This window comes from Delphinapterus leucas, chromosome 6 (genome assembly GCF_059928025.1).
Source record: "Delphinapterus leucas isolate spDelLeu-1000000601 "Yukka" chromosome 6, BTC_Dleu_Yukka2, whole genome shotgun sequence".
Lineage (NCBI taxonomy): Eukaryota > Metazoa > Chordata > Mammalia > Artiodactyla > Monodontidae > Delphinapterus > Delphinapterus leucas.
The window spans coordinates 114,540,124-114,563,186 of record NC_143134.1 but is presented as its reverse complement, the minus strand read 5'-3'; the positions used below and the strand labels follow the sequence as shown (position 1 = coordinate 114,563,186).

Below are 23,063 nucleotides of genomic sequence, written 5' to 3'. Positions count from 1 at the left end.
CAGGACACTGGGATAGATGCTACTAGATGGTAAAGGTCTCTATCCAGGTAAGCTAGCCAAAGGATGCTGCCTCCATCACTGACTGGCCGAATGCTCTTAGTCAGGAATTGGTTTCCTCTCAGGGAGCCACTGTTTCCTCACCTGTGAAATGGGACCCCTGCCTTAGAACGTGTGGCCTTTTCATTGGAGGGACAGCCAGCGCCAGCCTATGCTAGGTATTCACGCAGGAGTGCGGTCCCATCCCGGCCTTTACTCCAGAAAGTCTACCTTGAGGAGCTCGGGTGCCTGTTTCTTGAGTTTCTCCATCTTCCACTCGTTCTCGCAGGGGTTGAGCGAGGAGGGCGGCGCGGTGCAGGAGCAGCGGCAGTCGGTGCCGGAGCTCACAGTCTCCACCGTGTAGAAGTCCTCCACTCGCGCCCGCCCGCTGCGCACCCGGCTGCACGCGTCCTTGCTCAGCGGCCGCATGATGCACTTGCAGCGGCAGTCTGAGCCCTCCGAGGTCATGCGCACCTGGTCCACGTCGCCGAACACCTGCAAGAGGGGCCCCGGTGAGCCGAAGGCCAGCGCTGGAGGGAGGGGGAGAGAAGCAGAGGGAGGGACAGGTAGCAGGATCCGGGCCCCCTGGCCTTTGGGGGCACCATTAGAGTGGGCTGAGAAGGAAACAAATTTCCTTACAAGGAAACAGAAGCCTTATAATAATAACAACAATGAAAAGAGTAATGGCCGCTGTGACAAACAGTTTGGCTGTTTCTCAATAAGTTAAACATGGAATTACCATGTGACCCAATAATTCTACTCCCCTGGGTATATACCTAAAGAATTGAAAACAGGTGTTAAAGCAAGGACTTGTACAGGAATGTTCACAGCAGCACCATTCACAATAACCACAAGGTAGAAACAACCCAAATGTCCATCAACTGATCAATGGATAAACAAGGCGTGGTATAGCCCCACAATGGAATATGATTCAGCCATAGAAAGGAATGAAGTACTGATACATGCTACAACATGGATGAACCTTGAAAAATATTATACTAAATGAAAGAGCCACTTATTTAATATCCAGAATAGGCGAATCCATAGAGAGAAAAAGCAGATTAGTGGTTCCCAGGATGTAGAGAGAGGAGCAAATGGAGAGCGTTTGCTTAGTGGGTACACGGTTTCCTTTTGGAGTGAGTGATGAAAATGTTCTGGATCTAGGTAGTGGTGATGGTTGCACACATTATGAATGTACTACATAAATGCCACTGAGTTGTACACTTTCAAATGGTTAAAGTGGTAAATGTTATGTTATGTGTATTTTGTCACAACAGTAAAAAAATATGAATGGAGACCTTTTACGGAGCACTTACTACATCCCAGGTTTCAGGTGCGTTACACCCTTTAATAATATCTGTGCATGGCGGGGGGTATCGTTACCTCCAAAGTCCTTAGCCTGGCCTTCAAGACCTATGTGGGCTGACACCCTCCCTCAAGGCCCTCCTTTTGCCACTCTTTCCTTCACTCCACTCCAGCCTCAGGGGCCTTTGCGGATTTGGTACCCTCATCCTGAAACCCCTATCCCTCCGATATTCCCTGAGTTCATTCCCTCACATTAACTTACACATTACCTCCTCTGAGGAGCCTTCCCTGACCACACACCTCCCATTTCTCTCTGTCCCCTTATCTAGTGGCTTTGCTTTTCTTTATTGCACATACTACCATCTGAAATATCTGTGTTTTCTTATTTTTTGTCTCCCCAACTCTACTGAAGGCACCTTTAGAGGCAGGGACTTGTGTCTAGTTCCCTCCTATATACCCAGAACAGTGCCTGCTTGGCTGATAGTAGGAGCCCTGGAAATATCTGTTGGATCAACAAGCCCGTATTTTACAGACACTCTAGAGCACAGGGCTGAGAGCATGGTGTCTGGAGCCTAGGCCAGTAACTGTGAGATTGTGGGCAACCCAATTTTTCTGTGCCTCTGTTTCCTCATTTGTAAAATGGGCTCCTGCCTCACGGAGTTGTCGTGAGGATTAAAAGAGTTAATATAGGTAAAGAACAGAGCCTAAGCAATAGTGAGTGTGTCTTAAGTGTGAGCCATTGTTAATACAGCTAAAGAAACAGAGGCTCAGAGAGGAGAAGTCACAAGTTCACACAGCTTCACCTGGGAACATCCAGCTTTGGATATCTGCCTCCAGATAGAAATCACTGGTTTATGCTGCATCTCCTACAAATCTGTCTCCCCATATCCTGTGTGACCTTAAACAGGTTACATGACCTCTCTGAGCCTCATTTCCTCAGTGGTAAAATGGATGACTCTCCATACCCGGCCTCTTCATAGTGAGGCTCAAATGACCTCCATTTAGTGGTTTCCCTTCCCTCCTCCCTTTTCCTTCAATCCCACCCTGGGAGGCCACATACCCAGTGTCTAAGTGTGGTCACTGGTCCCTGGGGCAGCAGGACTTTGTGCCTGCAAGACTCAGCTTGGTGAGATCAGCGGTAGGTGCCAGGCCCAGTCACCGCCTCCAGCCTACCTTGCCCTCACACACCAGCCGGGCTCTCGGAGCCCCAGCCAGCCACTGCCCTAGCTGGTTCAGCCAGCCCATCCTGGGCTTCCAGGCTCTCAGGACACAGCTATTTATGGCTCAATCAACAAACCAACACCGCAGGCCTCATGGCTACTAAGCTCTCACTGAAGCCACCAGGACCCAGGTGAGTTCAAGGCTCCCTTGGGCTTTCTGCCAAGCCCAGTCCCCATGAGTGTCCCAGGGCCCTCTGGGGAAGGGCAGCAGGCACTCCATTTCTGCTCTGAGCCCTCAGACACCTGTTTGAACCCCTGGCTTCAGGCAGACTCTGGGTGATAGCTGGAGGTGCAGAAGAAATAGAGGTACATCCTTGACCTTCTCAACCATGAGAGAAGCTGATGTAGTGAGCTCTGAGATCACAGAAAAAGACACCCATGAAGACTGCTCAGAGGAGGGTACCCCAGGGGACATCTCTAAGCACGAGTAGAGCATTCCAGGGAGAGCAAGTCATATATGCAAAGACAAGCAAGGGCCTGGCACTTTGGAGGCTTGGAGGAGGTTGACTCTGGCTGGTGCCTGCAGAGTCTGGGTGGCAGGAGCTAAGGCTGGGGGTGGTAGAGCCCGCTCATGGAGGGCCCTGAAACTTGGCTGAGGATCTGGACTTATTCCCGAAAACACTGGGGATTCATGAAGGGTTTTAAGTAGGAGAGAGCCAGGGTCAGATCTGCATCATGGGACACTCACTCAGGCTGCTTTGTGGACAGGCGGTGGGTGGAGGAAGCAAGCCTGGGGTGCACAGCCCAGGGAGGAGACATTTACTGAGAACTCACTGAGTGCTGGGGAAGTGTGGGGCAGTGGTTAGGAACACAGCCATGGGCCACCTACAGCTGTGTGCTCTTGGGTAGGTTACTTAAGTTCTCTGTGCCTCAGTTTCCTCATCTGTAAAATTAGGGTACTGCTAGTGCGTACCCAGCAAAGGACCGTGTGAGAAATGAGAGACGGAATACCAGGAACATGTTGTAGTTGTTATTATTACCACCAAGAATCCTGACAGGGGCTTGTTTTTCCCTTTGTTTCTCCACATGGGTGCACTGGTAGATATTCTTAGCAGTGTCCTCCAGATGAGGAAATAGCCCTGGAGCCATCAAATGACTTGTTCAAGGGGATCAGAGCCCAGGGTGGGTAGACTTGCTGTCCCCTGGAGGATGAGTGTGGGGAAGGAGGTGGCTACGGGTGGAAGCTTTGTCCCTGGTTGTCTGTGGGCGAAGTGTACCCTGGGCTCTGCTGGGCAATTCTCCCCGCCTGTGAACGCGGACAGCCAGGCTTGGATGCTGTACATTCTTTAGATCGCTGCTACTATGGTAAGCCTGTCTTCTCTTTGAGACTCTGGGCCCCCTTCCCGGCTCCGCTGGAACCCCTAGCCACCCCCCACCCACTCCCCCAGGTTGGGGTAAGAGCCCAGTGAGGGGATGTGTGTGTGTTCTGTGTGGCCAGGCCAGAGAGGCCTCTTCCTCAGGACTCACCCATAATCCAACGCCCATCCCCACCAGCAGCGGCCTCCACATCAGACCGCAACATTCCTTCCCTCCTCAGATGAGGTGCTACGTCCTGATGGGGGCGGCCAAGGCCCTGACACAGGCCAGGAGTCAGGAATGGAGTCAGAAGAGGGCCTCTGCTCCAGCCCCGGCTGCCAGGAGCCCAGGCAGGCCCCTACCTCCTGTGGTTACTATGTCCTGTGCTGCTTGACTGGAGGCGGCAGAGCACCATGGAAAGGAGCCCGGCCTGGGCTCAAATCCCAGCTCCCACGTGTCCTCCCCGCATGACCTTGACCCCTCTGAGCCTCAGCTTCCTCCTCTGTAAAATGGGGAGGATAACACTCCTTTCCTCATAAGCTTGTCCTGAGGCTAAAATGAGTCAATGCATGCAGAGTGCCTGGCATAGAACAACTGTTGTCTACTTGCTACTGAAGTTGCTCCCAATAAATCTCCCTCACGTTTGTACATCATTTTCTACCTCTTTGCTCTCACCACAGACCCATCTTGCAGAGGAGAAATCTGAGCATCAGAGAAGATGAGGGGCTTGCCCAGGGTCACACAGCACAGGCTGGCTCCAAAATTTAGTTCACATGCTCTTCCTCCTATGACCACCAGTAATCACCAGGCAAGGGCTTCTCCACCAGCAACTGAGCTGGGATAGAGATGTTGGCCCTGGATCAGGCCTTGGTGGGGCAGGGGAAATGGGGCTCCCACTGAGCCTGACCCACCTTGCCCTTGGCCTGAGGGCTGGAGTTGCTGCCTCAGCCCCCCATGCCTCCCTGCAGGCTTGCTGAGCACACACTGCTGCCAAAGCCCCCAGAAGTGTGGGTGGCTTGTGCTTAAAAAGCTCCCTAGCAATTGGCAAGGAAATCCCACAATAAGATGGCGAGAAGGTGTACTTGGTATTTCTGAAGGGAGATGGATAAATCTGGCCAGAATGGGGAAGAGGGGGTTCAACCGATGAAATGTTCTAGAAACAGAACAGTTTCAAATTTTGTCACCTTGAGGTTGAATCTTCCCTGTTCTCTCATGGCCAGCCCAGATTCACTGAGAGACAGTTTCCATGTCCTCCTGCAGGGAAGGACCTCCCCTAGAGCCCATGGTCAGCTGGACACCTCCCTCTGGATACACCCCAAAGGTACCCCAAACTTAATCCATCCAAAACTGGGCCCAGCATCTTCTCCCAAACCCGTGTCTACCTACCTTCCTGCCCAACCCAGGTCTCTGAGCCTCCTTCCTACTCTGGAACCCATCAGTCATGTTCTTCCGATGGATGCTTCATTCTAAATATCTCCTATCTCAATCTCTTGGTCTCTACTCCCCGGCTGCAGCCCAAGCTCAGGTTGCGTCAGCTGCTACCTGGGCAATACAGGAGCCTCCTCTCTGCTGGATTAACCTTCCAAAAGCTCCTTTTTGTTGATCTGTTATTCTCTTGCTCCACAAACCTCCATGAGTTCTCAACTAGATGTGAGATGTGCCTCAGAATTACCTGGGGTGGAATGACTTGGAAAATGCAGATGCCCTGTCCTTACTCCACATCCCTTCACTCAGACTCTCTCAGGCTCCCCAGGTATTTGGATGCCCGCTAAAGGCTGAGAATCCTAGAGTCCCAGGAATCTCCAAACTCCCCAAGTTCCCTATCTTGGATTTTTCAGCAGCCCCAACCTGACTCTTTTGAGCTTCAGTGTTCAAGTCTGTCAAACGGGGAGGGAGCACTGAAGTCTTAGAGTGTTGTGTGAGATCCTGAATGTAAATCCTGGGCAGGGGCTTGGCGCCCAGGATGCTCTTCCCGTGCCCCAGCCAATAGGAGAGATGGAGCAAGACCTTCCCTGCAGAGAGAGCCCTCGGGGCCTCACTGGGTCCCACACTCTTTGTGTGCAGAAGGAGGACTCCATCACTGTGCAGCCCTTGCCTGCTCTGGAGCCTGTTTCCGATTACACCCACAGGCAGCAGCTCCCCGAGTGGAGGGGCAGCAACACCTAAGCCTCTGGGACCGGCCTTGCCGGGAACATGTGATCCAGCCTGGGACACCACCGCCTGCCTGTGCTAGCCCTCCTGCTGCCCTGGCCCAGCTGCCACAGGCCTTGGCCTCCCCACTGTCTTCGGGCCTCTGATAAGCAGCAGGGCTGACCAAAGACCCCCTTCCCACCCCAGGATGCATGGGGAACATGAGGTGCCAGCAGCCCTTTCACAGATGGGGAAACTGAGGTAGAGATGGGGAATTCTTAGCCACATTCCTAGGACACGCAGCAAAAAGCAGGTTCCCAGAGGTCTCTGGTGCTGTGCCTGGGTTTCATGTGGTTACCTGTCTGTCCATCCTAACCTTCACACTGGGCAGCCCCTCAGATATGCCAGGGAAGCTGTGAACTCCTTCTCCCACTCCCAAGATGGGCAAAGCACTTCCTTAGATGGAAACCCTAAGTCCTGCTTAGGAGAGACCTTGTTATAAACACAAAATTAAAACACGCTGAGTGAGGACCTGGCCAAGACCACAGAGTTCCTTGGTGAGTACTGGGGTTGAGCTGCCCCTGTACCCCTGAAAGTACTGGGCAGAAGGTGAGGCTGGACCGCCCAGGACCAGGAAGTCTGAGGAGGGGCCAACTTAACCCTTTAGGGCCCTAGATAGATTTCAAGTCCCAGACTGGCCTTCCAAAGGGCTCTCCCCTCACCCTCAGAAAATAGGACAGGCTTGAAGAGGAAGGAGGATTGTTGGGGGAGGGAGGGTGATAATGAAAACAGCTCTCTCTACAGAGCCAGCAGGAGCCCGACTGTGCTGAGGAATGCAGAGTAAATTCACCCATCACTTGATTTTTATTTTTCCCAGCTGGCTGAGTGGTGTGGGGTGGGAGGTGTCTGGGGGAGGGCTGTGCTGAGTCCCCCAGCTGCTTCATCCTCCAAACTCTAGGATGTGCCTCCCCACCCCACCAGCCCCAGCTTGCCCTGGGACAAATAAACACACACACACACCCGCAACCTAGCAAGTGTTTGGCTGACTCACTACATAAACAGGGTGTTGGGTTTTCTTTGTCTTTGCTTTGCTTTGAATGCGAGCCCTCCCCCACAAGCTCTACAGCCCTCTGCATGGCTCAGAGGATGCCCAAGACCAAATATTCCTCCCAGCCAGAGAGATGAGAGGTGGCAGAGTGCTGACCAGGTTAGCTGGGGTTTTTTGCTCACTTGTTCCCCTACCTGAGCCAGGTCAGGGAATCCTAGAAGACCCTATACGGAAGGGAAGTTGGGGAGACAATGTTTTTCAGATGGGGGGACGGAGGTCCAGAAACAGTCAGTGACTTGCCCAAGGTCACAAAGACAAAAAACAACAAAGGGCCAGAACCTAGGTTTTTTGATCCACAAGCTAGCTGTCTTTCTATACATCCTAATTTCCCCATCTGTAAAATGGGAATGATACTCATTCCCTCCTTGTCTTTGGAGCACGTGGTTAGGGCTGCAGCTCATTTGTTTGCATACCCTGAGCTGAATCTTCAGGCTGAAGGTCTGCCAGTGCCCACTGCTTATATACTTACCATGTGGCTAGTGACCTCTGCCCTTTACCTGCCTGTGGACAGGGCAGCCTCACCTCCTACCCAGGAAAGAGGCTGGAGAGACATCAAGAGAAGTCACTCTTACTCTCATGCTCTGCAGTGCCTCCCTCCTGCCTCTCACTTGCCCCCAGTCCCAACCCAGTCCTCACCGGGTCATTTCTAGAACATGCTCAAGAGGTCCCTGCTCTGACTGACTCTAAGTGCTTCTCCTCTCTACATTCTGGATCACACCCCGTTTTGGGGTCTCTGTGGTAAGATTTCAAAATCACAGTATCATTTATTGGACACCCACTAGGTGCCAGAGTGATGCTAAGCATTATCCAGGCCTGATCTCACTAATCTAGAGATCATAAAGGCCCAAGGTCACCTAGCTGAGAGACGGAGGCGGGATTTGAACCCAGGTCTGCCTGACACCAGAGCAGATCCTTTCAGCCATAACTGAGAACAGCTCAGCCACTTCTGGAGACACCGTGTCTTCTGGAGGGTGCATCAGATCTCTGGAAGGAACACCCAGAGGTCAGGAGAGTGGCCAGCCCAGCTGGGTTCATTGGGTCCCACGTATGGCCTGAAAGCCTTGGCCCAGGGCCTGCTGCAAACCTAGGAGTCGCTGGGTAGCAGTTACCCAGGGGTCTGTCTCCACGTGGGTCAGCCTCCCATGGAAACTTTGAGCCAGATCTCCAGGCTGCCCCTGCCCAGCGCTCCCGGGAATCCCCTCCCTAGGCTGGGGACTGCATCTCCCTGTCTGGGTTGCCTTTAAGCTCCCAGTACCCCGTACCCCTTCTCCCTGGCCCGGGGTTTCAGTACTGACCTCCTCCCTGCACTGGACTGTGTCCAGCTCCCCTTCCAGAGGCTCGGGGTCCCAAGCACCCTTGCCATCTATCTCCAGCCCTTCTTCCCCCACGCACTCCTCTCCCAGGGTCCCTGCCCCTGCGGCCTCCCTGTTAAGTCTCCCCTCTGGGTCCTCTGTTCCTGGCCCAGACACCATGCTTAGCCGGCACCCCCAGCCACAGCGCCCCCTCGCGCCAGGCTACACGCCGAGCTGCGCCCTAGTCGGAGGGCCGCACGTACCTTACTGTCAGCGCGCACCGGGCTGGCACGCAGCAGCAGCAGCAGAGGCAGCAGGAGCAGAGGCAGCGGCCGGGGCCCAGGCCCGGGGCGAGGCCGGGGCGGGAGGGCGGCTGCGGCCATGGCGGGACGGGCAAGGCGGGCACGGACAGTGGGCGCGAAGGCCGGGAAGCGCGGGCAGCACTGCTAGCCGGGCGCCGCCGCCAGCTCTACCAGTCCCGCGCGCCCCGCGTCTGCCCGCTGCTCCCCGCCCCGCGCCGCTGGGGGCGGAGCTAGGATGAAGGGGGGGCACCCCACCCCGCGGGCCCGCTCTCAGCCGGGCCTCTTTGCCATTGGGCGGCTCTCCAAAGGGCATCCCTGCAAGGACACAAAAAAGGGTCTTGTTCGGAGCCCGCAGGAGCAGCGGGGGCAGCGAGAGGAGCGCGGGCTCCCTACACCGAGTGAGGTCCTGTTCTTTGAGATGTGGGACCTTGGACGTGTCTCTTCACCTCTTTGAGCTTCAGTTTCCTCGTCTGTTAAACGGGGAAAATAGTGCTCTCCTTTTGGAGTTGGTTGTAAATTTCAGATGAGTGATGTTTCCAGGGCAGGCGAACCTTTTGAGTTCTCTGAACACTCAGACCCTGCCAGCTCTACCCTTCTCAAGGCTCAGACCCCTCTCTCCTGCATGTTCCATTTCTTCCTCCCTCCGAGATCCCTCCCATCAACCCCCAACTAAACTCCACCACTCCAACCTTTTAAACACCCTCCCCATCCGCCTGAGGGAGCGCCTCATTTCTCCGCTTCCTGAGCAACAAAACTTTCCAGAGGAACAAAACTTTCCCGAGGAACCATCTGCGGTCGCCAATCCTCAAATTCCCTGCTCACCCCCGCGCTCCAGGGGTCTTCAGTCTCACTATGGAAATGCCTTGTTGGGGTCTCTGGGCCCTCCTGCAACCCAACCCAAAGCGGCACCTCTCTACCCTCTCAGAATCCACAGCTCTTGATCACGCCCCCTTCTCCAACTCTCCTCTCTCGGATTTGCCCTCGGATCTCAACGCGGACGACTCAGTCACTTCTGCAAGTCCTTCTGCCTCTGTGCACGCCGTGGGGGTGGGGGGGAGTGGACCCCCTTTTCTAACCTCTCCTATGTCTGTAGATTACCACCCCCCTGGGCCCAAGAAGCCTCCTCTTGTGTGTGCTTGCCTGGCTTTGTAAACTTCAACTGCTCAAAAAGGAACACTGATTTGTGCCCTCAAATGTTGCTACCTTCCACGCCTACCCTATCCTTACTTTCCAGCACTTCCCCTTCCTGCACTCCTCCACCCTCTTCATTTTCCTCATGGAATCTATCACTTTATGAACTATATTGTTGGTATGTGTTTCTTTGTGTCTGTTCATGCCTTCTCTTGTGGGAGAGGAATAAGGCCTTCCTGTCCACATACTTTGTCCACAAGCAGCTAGCTCAGTGGTTCTCAAAGTGCGGTCCCTGGACCAGCAGCCTCAGCATCACCTGGGAACTTGTTAGACATGCAAATATAAGGCCTCAACCCAGACCTAAGGAGGCAGAAGCTCTTCCAGGGGTGGGGCCCAACCATCTGTGTGTTTCTTTTTTTTTTTTGGTCCCACCGTGCGGCTTTTGGGATCTTATTTCCTTCTCCAGGGATCGAACCCGTGCCCCTTGCAGCGGAAGCGTGGATTCTTAACCACAGGATCGCCAGGGAAGTCCCAACAATCTGTTTGTTTTAAAGAAGGTTTTTTTAAATCAGGGCTGTGAAATGATCCAATTTGTTTTTGTTTTTTTTTTTTTGGCTGCATTAGGTCTTCGTTGCTGCGTGTGAGCTCTCTCTAGTTGAGGCAAGCAGGGGCTACTCTTCGATGCGGTACATGGGCTTCTCATTGCGGTGGCTTCTCTTGTTGCGGAGCACAGGCTCTAGGCATGCAGGCCTCAGCAGTTGTGCCTCCCAGGCTTAGTTGCTCCGCGGCATGTGGGATGTTCCCGAACCAGGGCTCGAACCCGTGACCCCTGCATTTGCAGGCGGATTCGTAACCACTGCGCCACCAGGGAAGTCCCCAATCTGCGGTTTTTAACCAGCCCTCCAGGGGATTTAAAATTTGAGAACCACTGGCTCAGCACAAGGTCAGGTGGTCCATAACTCTCAGTTGAATTAAAGAATCATGTGCAGTAGGTGTTCAGTACAAATTAGCTTCTTTCATAACTAGAGATCCCCTGGGGAGGGCTAGATTAGCGTACAAAACAAATATGGTGTGTGTTCTTATGTGCACAATCTGGGAATGGACACAATTAATGGATAAGGAGGAGAGCCAGCTGCTGGGAATCCAGTAAGGAGAAAGGCTTACTTTTCACTGAATACTTTTTTGCAACCTGGGAATTTTGCAGTGTGTTTCCTATCTATTCAGATAATAGACAAAATGTACTTAAAACAAACAGAAACTGGTGGGGGTTTCCTTTCCTAGCCCTTTCTCCCCATGCAGCCTGGCTGGGACTCTCTGGCTAGGTCTTGGAAGAGCAAGGCTGCTGTCATCAGAGAATTCTGCCCCCCCTGCTGGCTGTTCTCCCACATGGCCCCATGGTTTCCTCTGGCTTCCTCCTTTTCACCCTTGTCTCCTGCACTCTGTCCCTGGGTAGGCTCCAGCCACAATGAATTTTCTGTTTCAACATGACTTCGGGACCTTTGCACAGGCTGTTCCTTCCCCCTGAAACTCTCTCTCTCCACCCACTGTGACTTATTCCTACTCATCCTTCCATCTTCAATGCTCATTATCCCCCCGTCACCGCCCCTGACCAAATTGAGCCCTGTCACACACTCCCATAGCACCAGGAACTTCTAAGCATATTCTCAGTCGTAGCACTTATGTGTAATTGTGGGTATGCGATTATTTTGTTTGATTAGTGTCTGTCTCTCCCACCACAGGACAAGGCCCTCATGATGGAGCCCTTACCTGCCTTGTTCTTAGCTGTAGCTCTGACTGATTGTTTGTCTACCTCTGACCTCAGCACTCCCCCCACCCCCAGATCCTTCATTCTTCTTAGATATTTTCCTTCCTAGCTCTTTTGTCATTTGTCCTGCTGGTGGGGGGAGTTTTCTTCACCTGTCCTTCTGAGCCTGTTTTCTCATTTGTAATCTGGGGAGAAAAGTATTGACCTCTCAGGATTGTTGGGGGGACAATGTAAGGGAAAGGGTCCACAGTACGTGCCTACCTCACAGGACCCTCTCTGCTTAGAACAGTCAGTGGCTGGGGTCTCAGGACACAGTCATTTCCCCCACCTTTCTCAGTTTTGTGGTAGTTGACTCTTCCCAAGAAGCATTTTCAGAAGAGAAGTAACTGGGAATTAGGACCACTCTTTAAATAACATTAGTTAACAGGTCCCATTTATTATGCGAGACCTTATATTAATTGCTTTGCATGCATCATCTTATTTGATTCTCGTAACAATCCTGTGAGGTAGTAACTATCACTATTATCCCTCCTCCCTTAGAAACCAGGACTTTGAGGCTTGGAGGTAACCAAAGTTGCACTTATTAAGTAGAAAAATCAGATATGTTTTACTTGTTTTTTCACCCACTCAGCAATTATTTATTGAGTGTCTACTGTGTTCAGGTTCTGTGCTCAGCAGTTGGGGTTATAATGATGAGAGTGAGAAAAAAGGGAGATCTAGAAAGGCTTTTGGGGGCTTCCCGAGTGGCGCAACGGTTAGGAATCCGCCTGCCAATGCAGGGGACCCGGGTTCGAGCCCTGGTCTGGGAGGATCCCACATGCCGCAGAGCAACTAAGCCCGTGCGCCACAACTACTGAGCCCGCGTGCTGCAACTACCAAGGCCTGCACGCCTAGAGCCTGTGCTCTGCAACGAGAGAAGCCACCGCAATGAGAAGCCTGTGCACCGCAATGAAGAGTAGCCCCCGCTCGCCGCAACTAGAGAGAGCCCGTGCGCAGCAACGAAGACCCAACTCAGGCAAAAATAAATACATAAAATAAATAAGTTTATAGAAAGGCTTTTGGGAGGAAGTGACAACAGAGCTGGAGTCTGAAGGATGAGGAGGAGCTACTTCCAAGGGCTGAGCATTTGGCTGAACTTTTCTGTCCATCTTTGAGAGTTGATTTAGAATTTCATCCACCACTGAAACCCCAGTCCTTCCGGAGGTTTCTGCAGTGCCACTTAGGCCCTGATTGGATCTCCAGGGAAGGGGAACTCACTGCCTCCAGAGGTCTATAACAAAAGCAAGTTTTGGCTCTAGGAAGGCCACCTGGTCCTAACTCATTTTAGAACCCAGAACTGAGGGAATGGCCCAGAAGACCCATCTCCTCTGTCTCCCTCCCCCCCCACCCCCAACTCTAAGGGCTCCCCTCCCCCTCTGGGGCTGGGGAACGGTAGTGGGGAAGCAATCACAGAGAGATCATTTCTCACAGTCCACAGAGAGTTCAGAGAGCTCAACAGAGCAGTAAGGGAACACAGAGGGGAACTAGATGTTCCCTGGTGGGAGATATTAATATCCGTGAGGGGCTATTTGAACAGGATCTTGAAAGATGAATAGGAGTTTGGGATTGTGTTGGGTGAAGCCAGTAGTGTGAAGGAGCCAAGCGCTCAGGTTCAGGTGTCTGACCGACTGGCTTTGGAATCCCCATTACTGATGGGTGATTTCATCAGTGTGTAATAACGGCAATGTTGGAGCTACCTCATAGAGCAGATATGAGGTTCAGAGCATAGCGTTAATGTAAATCTCTCAGAACGGCAGCCCGAGCAGATTAAGGATGCAGTACAGGTTAACCGGTGTCGGTAAGGAACAGCCAACCAACCCATAAATGCAGGGAAGCATTGCAAAACATCCTGTCTAGCAGGTGAGGGAAGGGGTGTAATGGGAAATGTGGCAGGGGTCAGACCAGGCAGGGGTGCGAATGCCAGGATGAGGACTTGAAAATTAAGCAAGCAATGACATAGAGGAGCCAACTGATTGGTGGGGCGGGCTAGGGGTCAGGGTGGGGAATGAGCAGCCAGTGAGGAAGCTGCGGCATAAACCAGCAGAGTAGAGGTGGGCAAGGAACCAGTGTTCTTGTTCTTTGTTTTCGAACAGGCCAGGTAGAGCTCAGTTAGACCTTGGGAGGCAGCCGCGATGAGCCCTTTCCTGAGAGTGTCGCTGAAGGCGAACGCCCCCGTCAGGCCCAGAGGCTGGAGGCCGCGCGCCACCTGGTGGCCGCAGGAGGTGGGCTCAGCAGCGGAAATTGCAAAATCCGGGATTTTGCTCTGGGAAACTGAGGCAAGGAGCGGGTGTGGAGATTGGGAACTTCCAATTGGACCCCGTCCCTATTCCAACCCCATTTTACAGATAGGAAAGCTGAGGAGAAGGGAAGGCGAACAAAACCGGGTAAGGACCCTCTCAAACGGAGGGCTTCAAGACTTCAGGAGTCAAGAGTCTGAGTTTCTTTATCGGCATCAATGGCCTGAAGCTTAGTTTGCCATTCTGTTCTTTGGGCAGGGGGAGAATGAAAGAGGAGGAAGAGAAACTTAAACCTTTCCCGCCCACCCGGAGGTAAAAGGCTTTAAAGAGTACTCCGGAAAGCGGAGTTTTATAGATTCCATTTGCATACGAACGCAGTCACCTCGAGTTAAACTCCGGCCCTTCAATCTCGGGCCCAATTTGTCCCGAAGCCGCGGAGGAAGGCCCTCGTGAATACCCAAGCTCCGCCCCCTCTAAGCCCCGCCCACAGGGCTGGGCTTCATTGCACGTGCTCACCCGGCTCCTTCGCGATCCGCCTTCTAGGAAAGACTCATTCTCGGGGCGGGGGGATACGAGGCGTCGTAGGGGATGTTGAACATGGATAAATCACAATAAAGAGAAGGTCCTGAAGCAATCTTTATTCAATTTTTACCAGAAGTTTTCATCAGGGTTCATGATATTGAAAGGCCTTGGCCTTCCCTTCTCAAGGCCGCTTTTCCTTCCTCCCACCCCTTCAGTTGGTGGGGTCCCGCGTGGCCGGCCTCGCTCGGCGGACTCCAATTCCCAGCGTGCCCCGTAGGGCAGTGCGTGGCAGCGGCGCGTGACGTCGGGGGTGGGAGCTGGCCAGTGCTGAGGGGGCGCGGCGCGGAGGGGCGCGGAGCCCGGCGGCTCGGGGCCCAGAGAGCGCCGCGGCCGGCAGCCCGCCGGCCCCTGACAGCCCCCTCCCCCCCGGCGGACGACGACGACGACGAGGGCGCCGGTCATGGCGGAGCAGCGAACCGAGCGCGGGCCCTGAGCACCACCGCATGGAGCGGGACGAACGGCCGCCTAGCGGAGGGGGAGGCGGCGGGGGCTCGGCGGGGTTCCTGGAGCCGCCCGCCGCGCTCCCTCCGCCGCCGCGCAACGGTGGGTGAGGGGCGTGCAGAGTCTCGCCGGGCGAGAACCAGTCCCCTACCCCGGGGATTCCCCTCCTCTCAGCCGACTCTCACTCTGGGAAGCCGCGGCGGCCCGGGATCCCCTCAGCGCGGACCTTCACCCCGGTCCCCCTCGGCGCGGACCCTCCCTCTCCTCCCCCTTCTTCCCGGTTCCCCTCCGCGCGGATCCTCCCCCTGCCTGGTTCCCTCCACCCCGACCTTCGTTTTCCCCTCCCCTCTGTCCCCTCAGCACAGGCCTCCCCTCCCCCCGTCTCTCTGCGCGAATCCTCCCCCCTCCCCCAGGTCCCCTCTGCGCCGGCCCCTCTCGCTCTCCCCCGGTCCCCTCACCTCGAGTCCCGTCAGTGGGGAAGCCCCCTCCCCCTCGGGTTCCCTCCGCTCCCAGCCTCCGCTTCCCCCCCCCGGGGGACTCCTCTGTGGGGGTCTCTTCCCCAAAGGGTCCCTTCGGCGACGAGCCCCTTCCCCTCCCCCCCACAACTCTCCCCCACGCGGGTCCCTCCTCCCTCCGTGGACTCTCCCTCTGCGCCTTGCCGCCGCCACACCCTCGACCCCTTGGTTTTCTCTGCCCCTCACCTTTATGGAGCCTCTTTCCTTCTCTTCTGCGGTGCCGCGCTTCCGTTGCTGCCCCAGCCTCCACCTCGATGCCGACCCCCAGTTCCGTAGCTGCCGGCTCAGCGGTTCTCTTCTCTTTCGGACCCCGCACCCCGCCTTTCTGCGCTCCTTCCCCGCGCTCTCCTGCCCGCCTGCTCCCCCGCCCTGCTCAGCCCCTTCTGCCCGCTGGCTCAGAGCTCCGGCCCGACCGGGTGCCCGGGACACCTGCCTCTTCCCTTCTTAAACCCGCCTGTCCTGGCCCGCGCCTGCCCAACCTCAGTTCTCCTCTTCCTTTCGCGATCCGGGAGCCCAGGGCCGGAGGATTCCTCACCTGGCCCGGCCCTTCCCACCGCTCTCTCCCTGCCCCCACGTCCGGGCCAAGTCCTCAGGTTCCTCGGGGCTGTGGCTGGGCCCGACTCACCCTCCTCCCCCCGGCTCTCTGCTACTCCCGCAGGGTGTTTTATTTGTATCTGTTTGATATTTTCCCCCTCAGTGTTTGCCGCGGAATGTTTTTATTGGTAACGTGTAAGGAGCTTTTGTGAGGTCGTAAAAGGTGAACTTTTGAACTTGGAAAGCTCCCTGGAGCAATTAGCGCAGGCGTTAGCCCCGGGAGGCCTGCATTACAAAGGGTGCTCGTACCGGCCCGCAAACGCTTCGGCGGCAAACCCGATTTATTTATTTATTTGCCCTGCCTTCCACCTTTCAAATCTCCTCATTTCCGAATAAAGGGCAGGCTCTCGGAGATCGGTGTCTCCTCCCCTCTCTGCGCCATAAACGCGCAATTCTCTGAAAGATCTAGGACCGAACAGTGTCTAACAAGTAACAGATTTCAAATTGAATGCAAACACCCGAGACAGTTAGGAGGCACTAAAAATTAATTGCTTTAGCAAGAAGTTTCTCAATCAGGACAGTGACCTGGCAGGTGTGAAGAAAGTAACCTGAAAATAGGTCACTTGGGTGCTCAGTTGTTGAATGAATGAGGAGCTACACAAGGGGAGAAATCTTGGGGTGGATCTGCGCCTTTATAAATTTATTAACTCATCAAACATTTATTGCCAGTTTGAGTAGATCTGGTATTTTTTTTTTTTTTTACCAGTTAAGGGAAAAGTCTGTTTCCAAGAGAGCCTGGTTAACTTCACTAAATGTTGCTGACCAAATAGTGATATGTTTTCAAAGCTCTTGTCCTTTTCTGAGATGTCTGTGATGTGTGGTATCTAGGTGGCTGGCAGTCCCTTGGGATGTCTTTGGAGACTAATTTCTGAATGTGAACATGTTTGAGATCAATAAAATCCCGTGTCACAAAGGAGGAGGCTGGAATCCAGTTAGGGTAGAAGGAGACAGTATCATAGGAACAAAGGATTTCTTTAGTGCTTTTGACTTGTGAGCTTTTTAAGAGGTGATTTGGTTTGGTGTTAATGTGTTAAAGTTGTAAATCGTGATGTAAAATTTATCATGCTGATTTTTTACCCAAGTCCCAGATCCTATGTTATGGCCCATATTAGTGTGTGTATTTTCATAATGCCTTTCTGTGTGTCTGTACTTCCTGTATCCACCTGTGCGACACGTAGCTGATGGATTGTACTACAGACAGTACTTTCAGCTCTACTTGAGAATATTGTTGTAAGGGAAGCCTAGGAACTGCATTTGCTATTAATTATTCATTAGTACATTTTAAAGAACTCAGTGGTAATTTTAACTCTTAATCAAATTTCCCTTTTGCAGCCTCATTTCCTCAGTCGTCTGGACCATTTAAAAGAATGTTATCAAGCAATACATTTAGGCTAAGGTGGCATCAGTCCAGTTTAGTGCTACAAATATTTCCTTTTTGTTGAAAACAGAATGGGATTTTGGCAGTTTGATGGGCTTTAAAGAAAATATGTGAAACATTGTTGTGGGAAGTTTTATTTTCTAGTGTAAAAATGAGCATTGTCTACTGTTTTACAATTTATGTTCATTATCTTTTATAACTTAACATGCTCACAGAAGAATTACCAAAAAAGAAAAAAAAAGTTTGGAATGGTGGGACCTTTTTTTTTTTCTCGTTCACTTACTAATTAATATTTTTCTTCAAAAGTACATGAAACTGCTTAGGTTCCAAGCAGAGAAAATGAATTCTCCTGGCTTTTTATCCTAGCGACTGATTTCTATTTTATATGAACTATTTGCAGTAGATAGCTATCTAGATAGGAGGTCTTTTGGTTTGTGTCATGAAGAAATAAACTGGAGGTGGAATTTTAGAAATGTTTTCCTGCCAGAAATGCCACTGATGCTGAATTTACAGTCCTTTAAATGGTTTTAATGGTTTTTATTATTCTATTGCAGTAGAGTTGCTAGCCTTTTGATGCACCATCACCCTTCCAGGAATTCCCTGTGCTGACTGCGCTAGATATTTTCAGTTGTTGCTTTTAGGTTTTGATGACAAACATGAACTCACTTAGTCATAATTTTAAAGGAAGATGAATGATTTGAGGAAGTATATGCTGAATATTGCACTTGTTCATTTTATTTTAAGAGAATAAGGGAGTAGACTTAAATATTTCAAGCAAAGGAAGATAATAAGCCACTCTAAGTAATTAAAGGCATGTTTTATATAATTACACTTTAGAGGAATTGGAGAGTTCACTAAATAACATCATGCCTTTTTTTGCTAAGACCATAGCATCCGAATGTTCATCCCTGAAAATACATTAGCAGTTGTTTTCCATGACAGTCTAACTTTTCAGTTCTGTGACTTTAAAGATCAAGTTAGTTCTGAGTCACCTCAGAATTTTCTACTTCCATTAAAAAAAAAACATACTATAGTACAGTTGTTCTTTAGTAAAACAGCAAACAGGTGTTTTTTTAGTAGGTTCTGTGACCTCCAAAGAACAGTGAAAGGCAACAATGAACAGATTCATTGGTGATTTTGAGCAGCTGAGGTGTGAGATGACCACGTTTCCAATCTCTTATTTACCATCCACTATCTTCTTTCTGAGCATTTCTGTTTCATGTAATCAGAATATGAACATGACATGTTCCTAATCCATAAATCATTCTGAATTCTATAGCAAAAGTGCGTGTGTGTGTGTATACTGCATGAATTAGCATGTGAAAGGGAGTTAGCGAGGGGGAGGAGGGAGATGAGCTAATGAAAAAACTGCTGGTAAATTTCCTAAAATATGCCCAAATCATGTATTCTGTATTCATAACTTCTTGGTTTCTCAGATTTTTCTACTTTTTCCTGGGGTTGTGGAGCAAAGGTTTAAATATCTAGGTTTAGGTTAGTGGAGATTGGAGGGTAGAAATGCCAACTGCAAGTATGATATTGGTAAAGGAAGTTTCCATACCACTTCTAGTGCCTGTTGTGCAAGATGGCTTTAAATTGCTAATGATGCTTGCGTGTTCTGGGGCCTGGGGCTGTATTTGTGAGTTTCATCCTGTATTAAGAGGCCATCACTTTGTTTTTATAACTAGGTGGGTATTTTTTGGTTTGTGTTGAATAAATTGGCCCATTAATCAATTGTATTCAGATGGTAGCTTTTGGCTTCAGAATTTCAAAAGCCGGGATAGCTCCTTCCACATTAGGAGACTATTTTCAGCGAGCTCATGTAGGACTTCGGGGCCTTGTCATAATTTTTGGTTCTTGTATACTTTTGTGTTGTAGCCAAGTTAAATGACATTTTCCATTTAAGTATTTTTTCCATTTATATAATTAGGTTGAAAGTTAAATTTGGGAAGATGCCACTTACGAGTAAATTTTACGTTGTTGGTCAAATCTACTCTATTAAAGTAGGACAATAAAAACGCCTTATTTTGTGTGAACCAGTCGTCTTATATGTGAAAAAGGTTCACAGTCAGAAAAATCAGAAGTTATGAATCAACAGATAAATCTTGCATTTTAGCAAAGAATAAGAGAGTCTTTGAAACAATTTTAAATAGAAGGTAGCTATTGAATATGTCCACACAGGTAGTGATCTAATATACCCAACTCTTTGTAATACTTCGAAAGTATTTCTGAGACCAACAAGTTGTGAAAGAAAACGTTTTCTTTCAAACTTTTGTATTCTTAAGGTCAACTTTTTCCTGGTTCAGGTAATTTCTTAAGGGCTTACGGATGCCTTTGATCGATAACTAGGGTTCAGAAATACCAGCATTATTTAAAGTCCGCAAGAGTACTGAGCAGGTAATTCTTTTTCGGTTGTTGCGTCCCTGTTAGAGCCGAAGATTCAGATTCGTCTGAACTTATTCTTATATTAAAAAACAAACAAAAAAAACAAAAAAACAAACTCTGGATTAACTTTGATATACAGTATTCCAAGAATCAGGCCCAGTCTTCTATTTATTGCTTGTTTTCCACCATGGCTTGTCTTTATGAAAAAGATAAGACTGTTAGACCTTAGATAATGGAAAATTAGAAGAAATTAGAAGAAAACCATTGTGAGGTGGCTAACCTGCCTTTTCAGTGTGGTTTAGAAATAACTATAAATAGAAAACTTTACTTGAAAGATTAAAACATTTCCTACTGTATTTCATTCTTCCCTTACTACCTGCTGTTAAACGGTAGCCTGCAGAGAACAGCTTTTCAAGAAACAGATTTTTTTTTGTTTATGATTATTTAAATAAGACTTTACTATGTAACCTGGTAATTCTAATTAACAGTTAATTGGGGAGCGAACCAGGATTTCCTCATCTGGCTGCCGGGGACCTGAATTGCTTTTCTCCCCACCCCCAGCAGCACCAAATCTTTTGATCCCTAAGCTACAGTGGTTGTCATTTGAGAAAGCAAACTGAGAGAAAATAAGTTGCGAAAATAGTCTACTTTGAGGCTTCATTTGCATCTTGGAAGTTGTTCTTAGAAAAAAAATTATAGGGATAATTGAATCTTTAAAATTTATTTTGAAGGGTGCAAACTCTCATGTCTAAATAGAAAATTCCTGAATTTCCTTAAAAATACATTTTTTGCTTTAAAAATTTGGGGGGTGTTTTAGTATTGACAATCACTATTTCAAAAGAGAAATTATCCTTATTGTAAGTCCACAGGAGGCACTTAAGTGTTTTGAATTTCTTTAGGAATGTGTGTTTGGGGAAAACAAAAGTTAGCCTTTATGCAGTGGAAAAATTTTCATTCAAAGTAGTTGTGGTTTCTCCATCAGCATTATATTAAAAAGTTCAAATAGAGAATCACAGATTCTTATGTCATATACTTAATAAACTGTATAGTTTGTTATATTAAGAGTTAATTTTAAAAAGTATCTTTAAATGATGAAGTCTTTGGATCTTAATTGCGAACCTTACACCTTTCAGTTTGTTTACATGGGAGAAGCTATTCAAGCATAAACCACAGATGGCGGTAGCAGCATATTTTTCTATTTTCTGGACAGACTCTGGCCTTTAGGTTGGTGTCAATTCTACGGGCACTGTTGATACGTCAGCTGCCAAGTATAATGTTTCCTAAACCAATTCCCTAGGCAGCAACATGTAATGTATTCTGGAAACAAATCCGGGCAATTGATTTGAAGATACACTCTGTGGGTGGTTTGAACCAGAGTAGTGATTTTGCTCTCATCTCAGAGTGAGAAATCATAAAGAGAAATTGGTAATAATGATGGAATTGTTTGAGTAATAAGCTGTAGCACATTGGAATGGCAGTGGTGATATTAGCAAAGGATATATCAAACGTAGATACTTGGTTGAACAACTGTTTGCATTGGAAACAATTTGTAGTTTTTTAGAAAATATACTCAAGAATTATAATTTTGAGAGAGAGAAATGCACAACTAAATTCTTCATGTGGAAGAGGTAGATAGCCCTCTCAACTCTTTATTTCCAACTCTTTATATTTCATAGTATCAGGGAATTTTGTATCTGTCTATAAAAGCATTTCAGAGGTCTGTGAATGCTTGCTCTTCCATCCCATCATTGTAGTGTCAAAATTTCTGTGTTCTTAATTTTTCCCTTTAAAACCATTGTTTGAAAAAGGACATAATTAATTAAACAGATTTTTTTTTTTTTTTTTGCGGTACACGGGCCTCTCAATGTTGTAGCGTCTCCCGTTCCGGAGCACAGGCTCCGGACGCGCAGGCTCAGCGGCCATGGCTCACAGGCCCAGCTGCTCCGTGGCATGTGGGATCTTCCCGGACCGGGGCACGAACCTGTGTTCCTTGCATCGGCAGGTGGACTCTCAACCACTGCGCCACCAGGGAAGCCCCTTTCTTTCTTTTTAAAAACTCTGTAAAGGGGCTATGGAGGAAAAAAAATGAAAATGAGTTCATATTAAGTTTTCTTTACTTGAGACTAAATGAAGTTCACGTCACTGAGTTCTCTGATAAGGCTTTTGTTACCTGCTACATGAAACCTGTTGCTTAACTGTTAATTATTTGTGTTAGAAATTTTCCAGTAGAACCTGTTTCCTCACCAAGGGTGGATTTATAATTGTGGAAATAAATCTGACAACACAGAAATACTTTATTGCTTGATAAGAATCATTGCTATAAAAATTAAATACTTACGAGATAAAAATCCTATCTTGCTTTTTAAAACTTCCATCAAGAATAGTTGTGATAAACCATAATGGAAGAGAATATTAAAAAAAAGAATGTGTATATGGATGTATAACTGAATCACTTAGCTGTACCGCAGAAATTAACACAACATTGTAAATCAACTATACTTCAATTAAAAAAATAAGTAAAAGAAAAGAACCCAAAATTATGAACATAAAAGAAAAGAATAGTTTGCTTGTTTGCTTTCAGTAGACATGTTTGGCTTTCACAGAGACTTCTAAAGTTGTGATTTTGGCAAAGTCAATTTGTAGATTGGTTTTCCTTTAACCTGGTTTGCACTGAGAGAGGTGGTAATAAAATCTGTATAGGAGAAGTATCCTCTTCTGGTGTTAAGAATACCCTTTCCTAGTGTGAGTAACATTTTAGTGTAAGTCAATTACTGTGTTGTTAAAGGGTTAGGGATTTTCTCCTTAGGGTAGTTGCTAGGTAGTGAGCTTGCTGGCAGAAGAAATGTCACAGAACAATGTGAGTAACAGTAAGGAGTAACTGGATCAGAATTTAAGATGAAGATTGGTGGATGATGAACGATCAGTGTGATATTTGGGCTACCTTCCTGAGAGCTCTCTAGTTATCTTGATGTTCTTGGAGTTTCACGTAATGTACCTTTCAAAGCATTTTTGTGTTCCCCAGGCAGGGTGGGGGGGCAGCTTAGTAATGAGAAGATACATGCCTTTCCTTTTTCATTTTAATGCTTGGATATTATTTCAAGTTTCAGATGAGTTAAATCGTGCTAATTACTAAGCTTAATAACTGAGGCAGATTTGTTTTTTTTCTTCCATATTTTTGCTGTGCTCTCGAAATCTAACCTGCTAGGAGGCTTCTCTCTAGCGTTACAGTCCTTCCTCCAAAATGCCTTTTTAGCAGGATAATAAACCACCTGGGGGAAATCCCCCACTGATATCTATTCAGAGGGCTTTG

At 49.2% G+C, this 23,063-nt stretch overlaps 2 protein-coding genes and 1 pseudogene across 4 annotated transcripts in view; 2 read left to right on the top strand and 1 right to left on the bottom strand.

Moving 5' to 3' along the window:
• Positions 1-16,366, bottom strand: part of OLFML2A (olfactomedin like 2A) — a 35,705-nt gene extending 19,339 nt beyond the window's left edge. The window contains exons 1-2 of the mRNA XM_022578762.2: positions 8,651-16,366; positions 268-531 (exon numbers count right to left, since the gene is read on the bottom strand). Coding sequence (XP_022434470.1) covers positions 268-531; positions 8,651-8,770 — 384 coding nt within the window. The 5' untranslated portion in view covers positions 8,771-16,366. The remainder of the gene's footprint in view (positions 1-267; positions 532-8,650) is intronic.
• The window catches only part of NR6A1 (nuclear receptor subfamily 6 group A member 1), a 206,910-nt gene continuing 198,275 nt past the window's right edge, over positions 14,429-23,063 (top strand). The window contains exon 1 of one of the 3 annotated variants that reach the window (XM_089913745.1): positions 14,429-14,986. In XM_089913745.1, the coding sequence (XP_089769871.1) occupies positions 14,887-14,986 (100 nt within the window). In that variant the 5' untranslated portion in view covers positions 14,429-14,886. The remainder of the gene's footprint in view (positions 14,987-23,063) is intronic. The other 2 variants (XM_022578766.2, XM_022578765.2) reach the window with 2 other exon arrangements.
• The window catches only part of LOC149749050 (large ribosomal subunit protein eL6 pseudogene), a 105,376-nt pseudogene continuing 97,966 nt past the window's right edge, over positions 15,654-23,063 (top strand).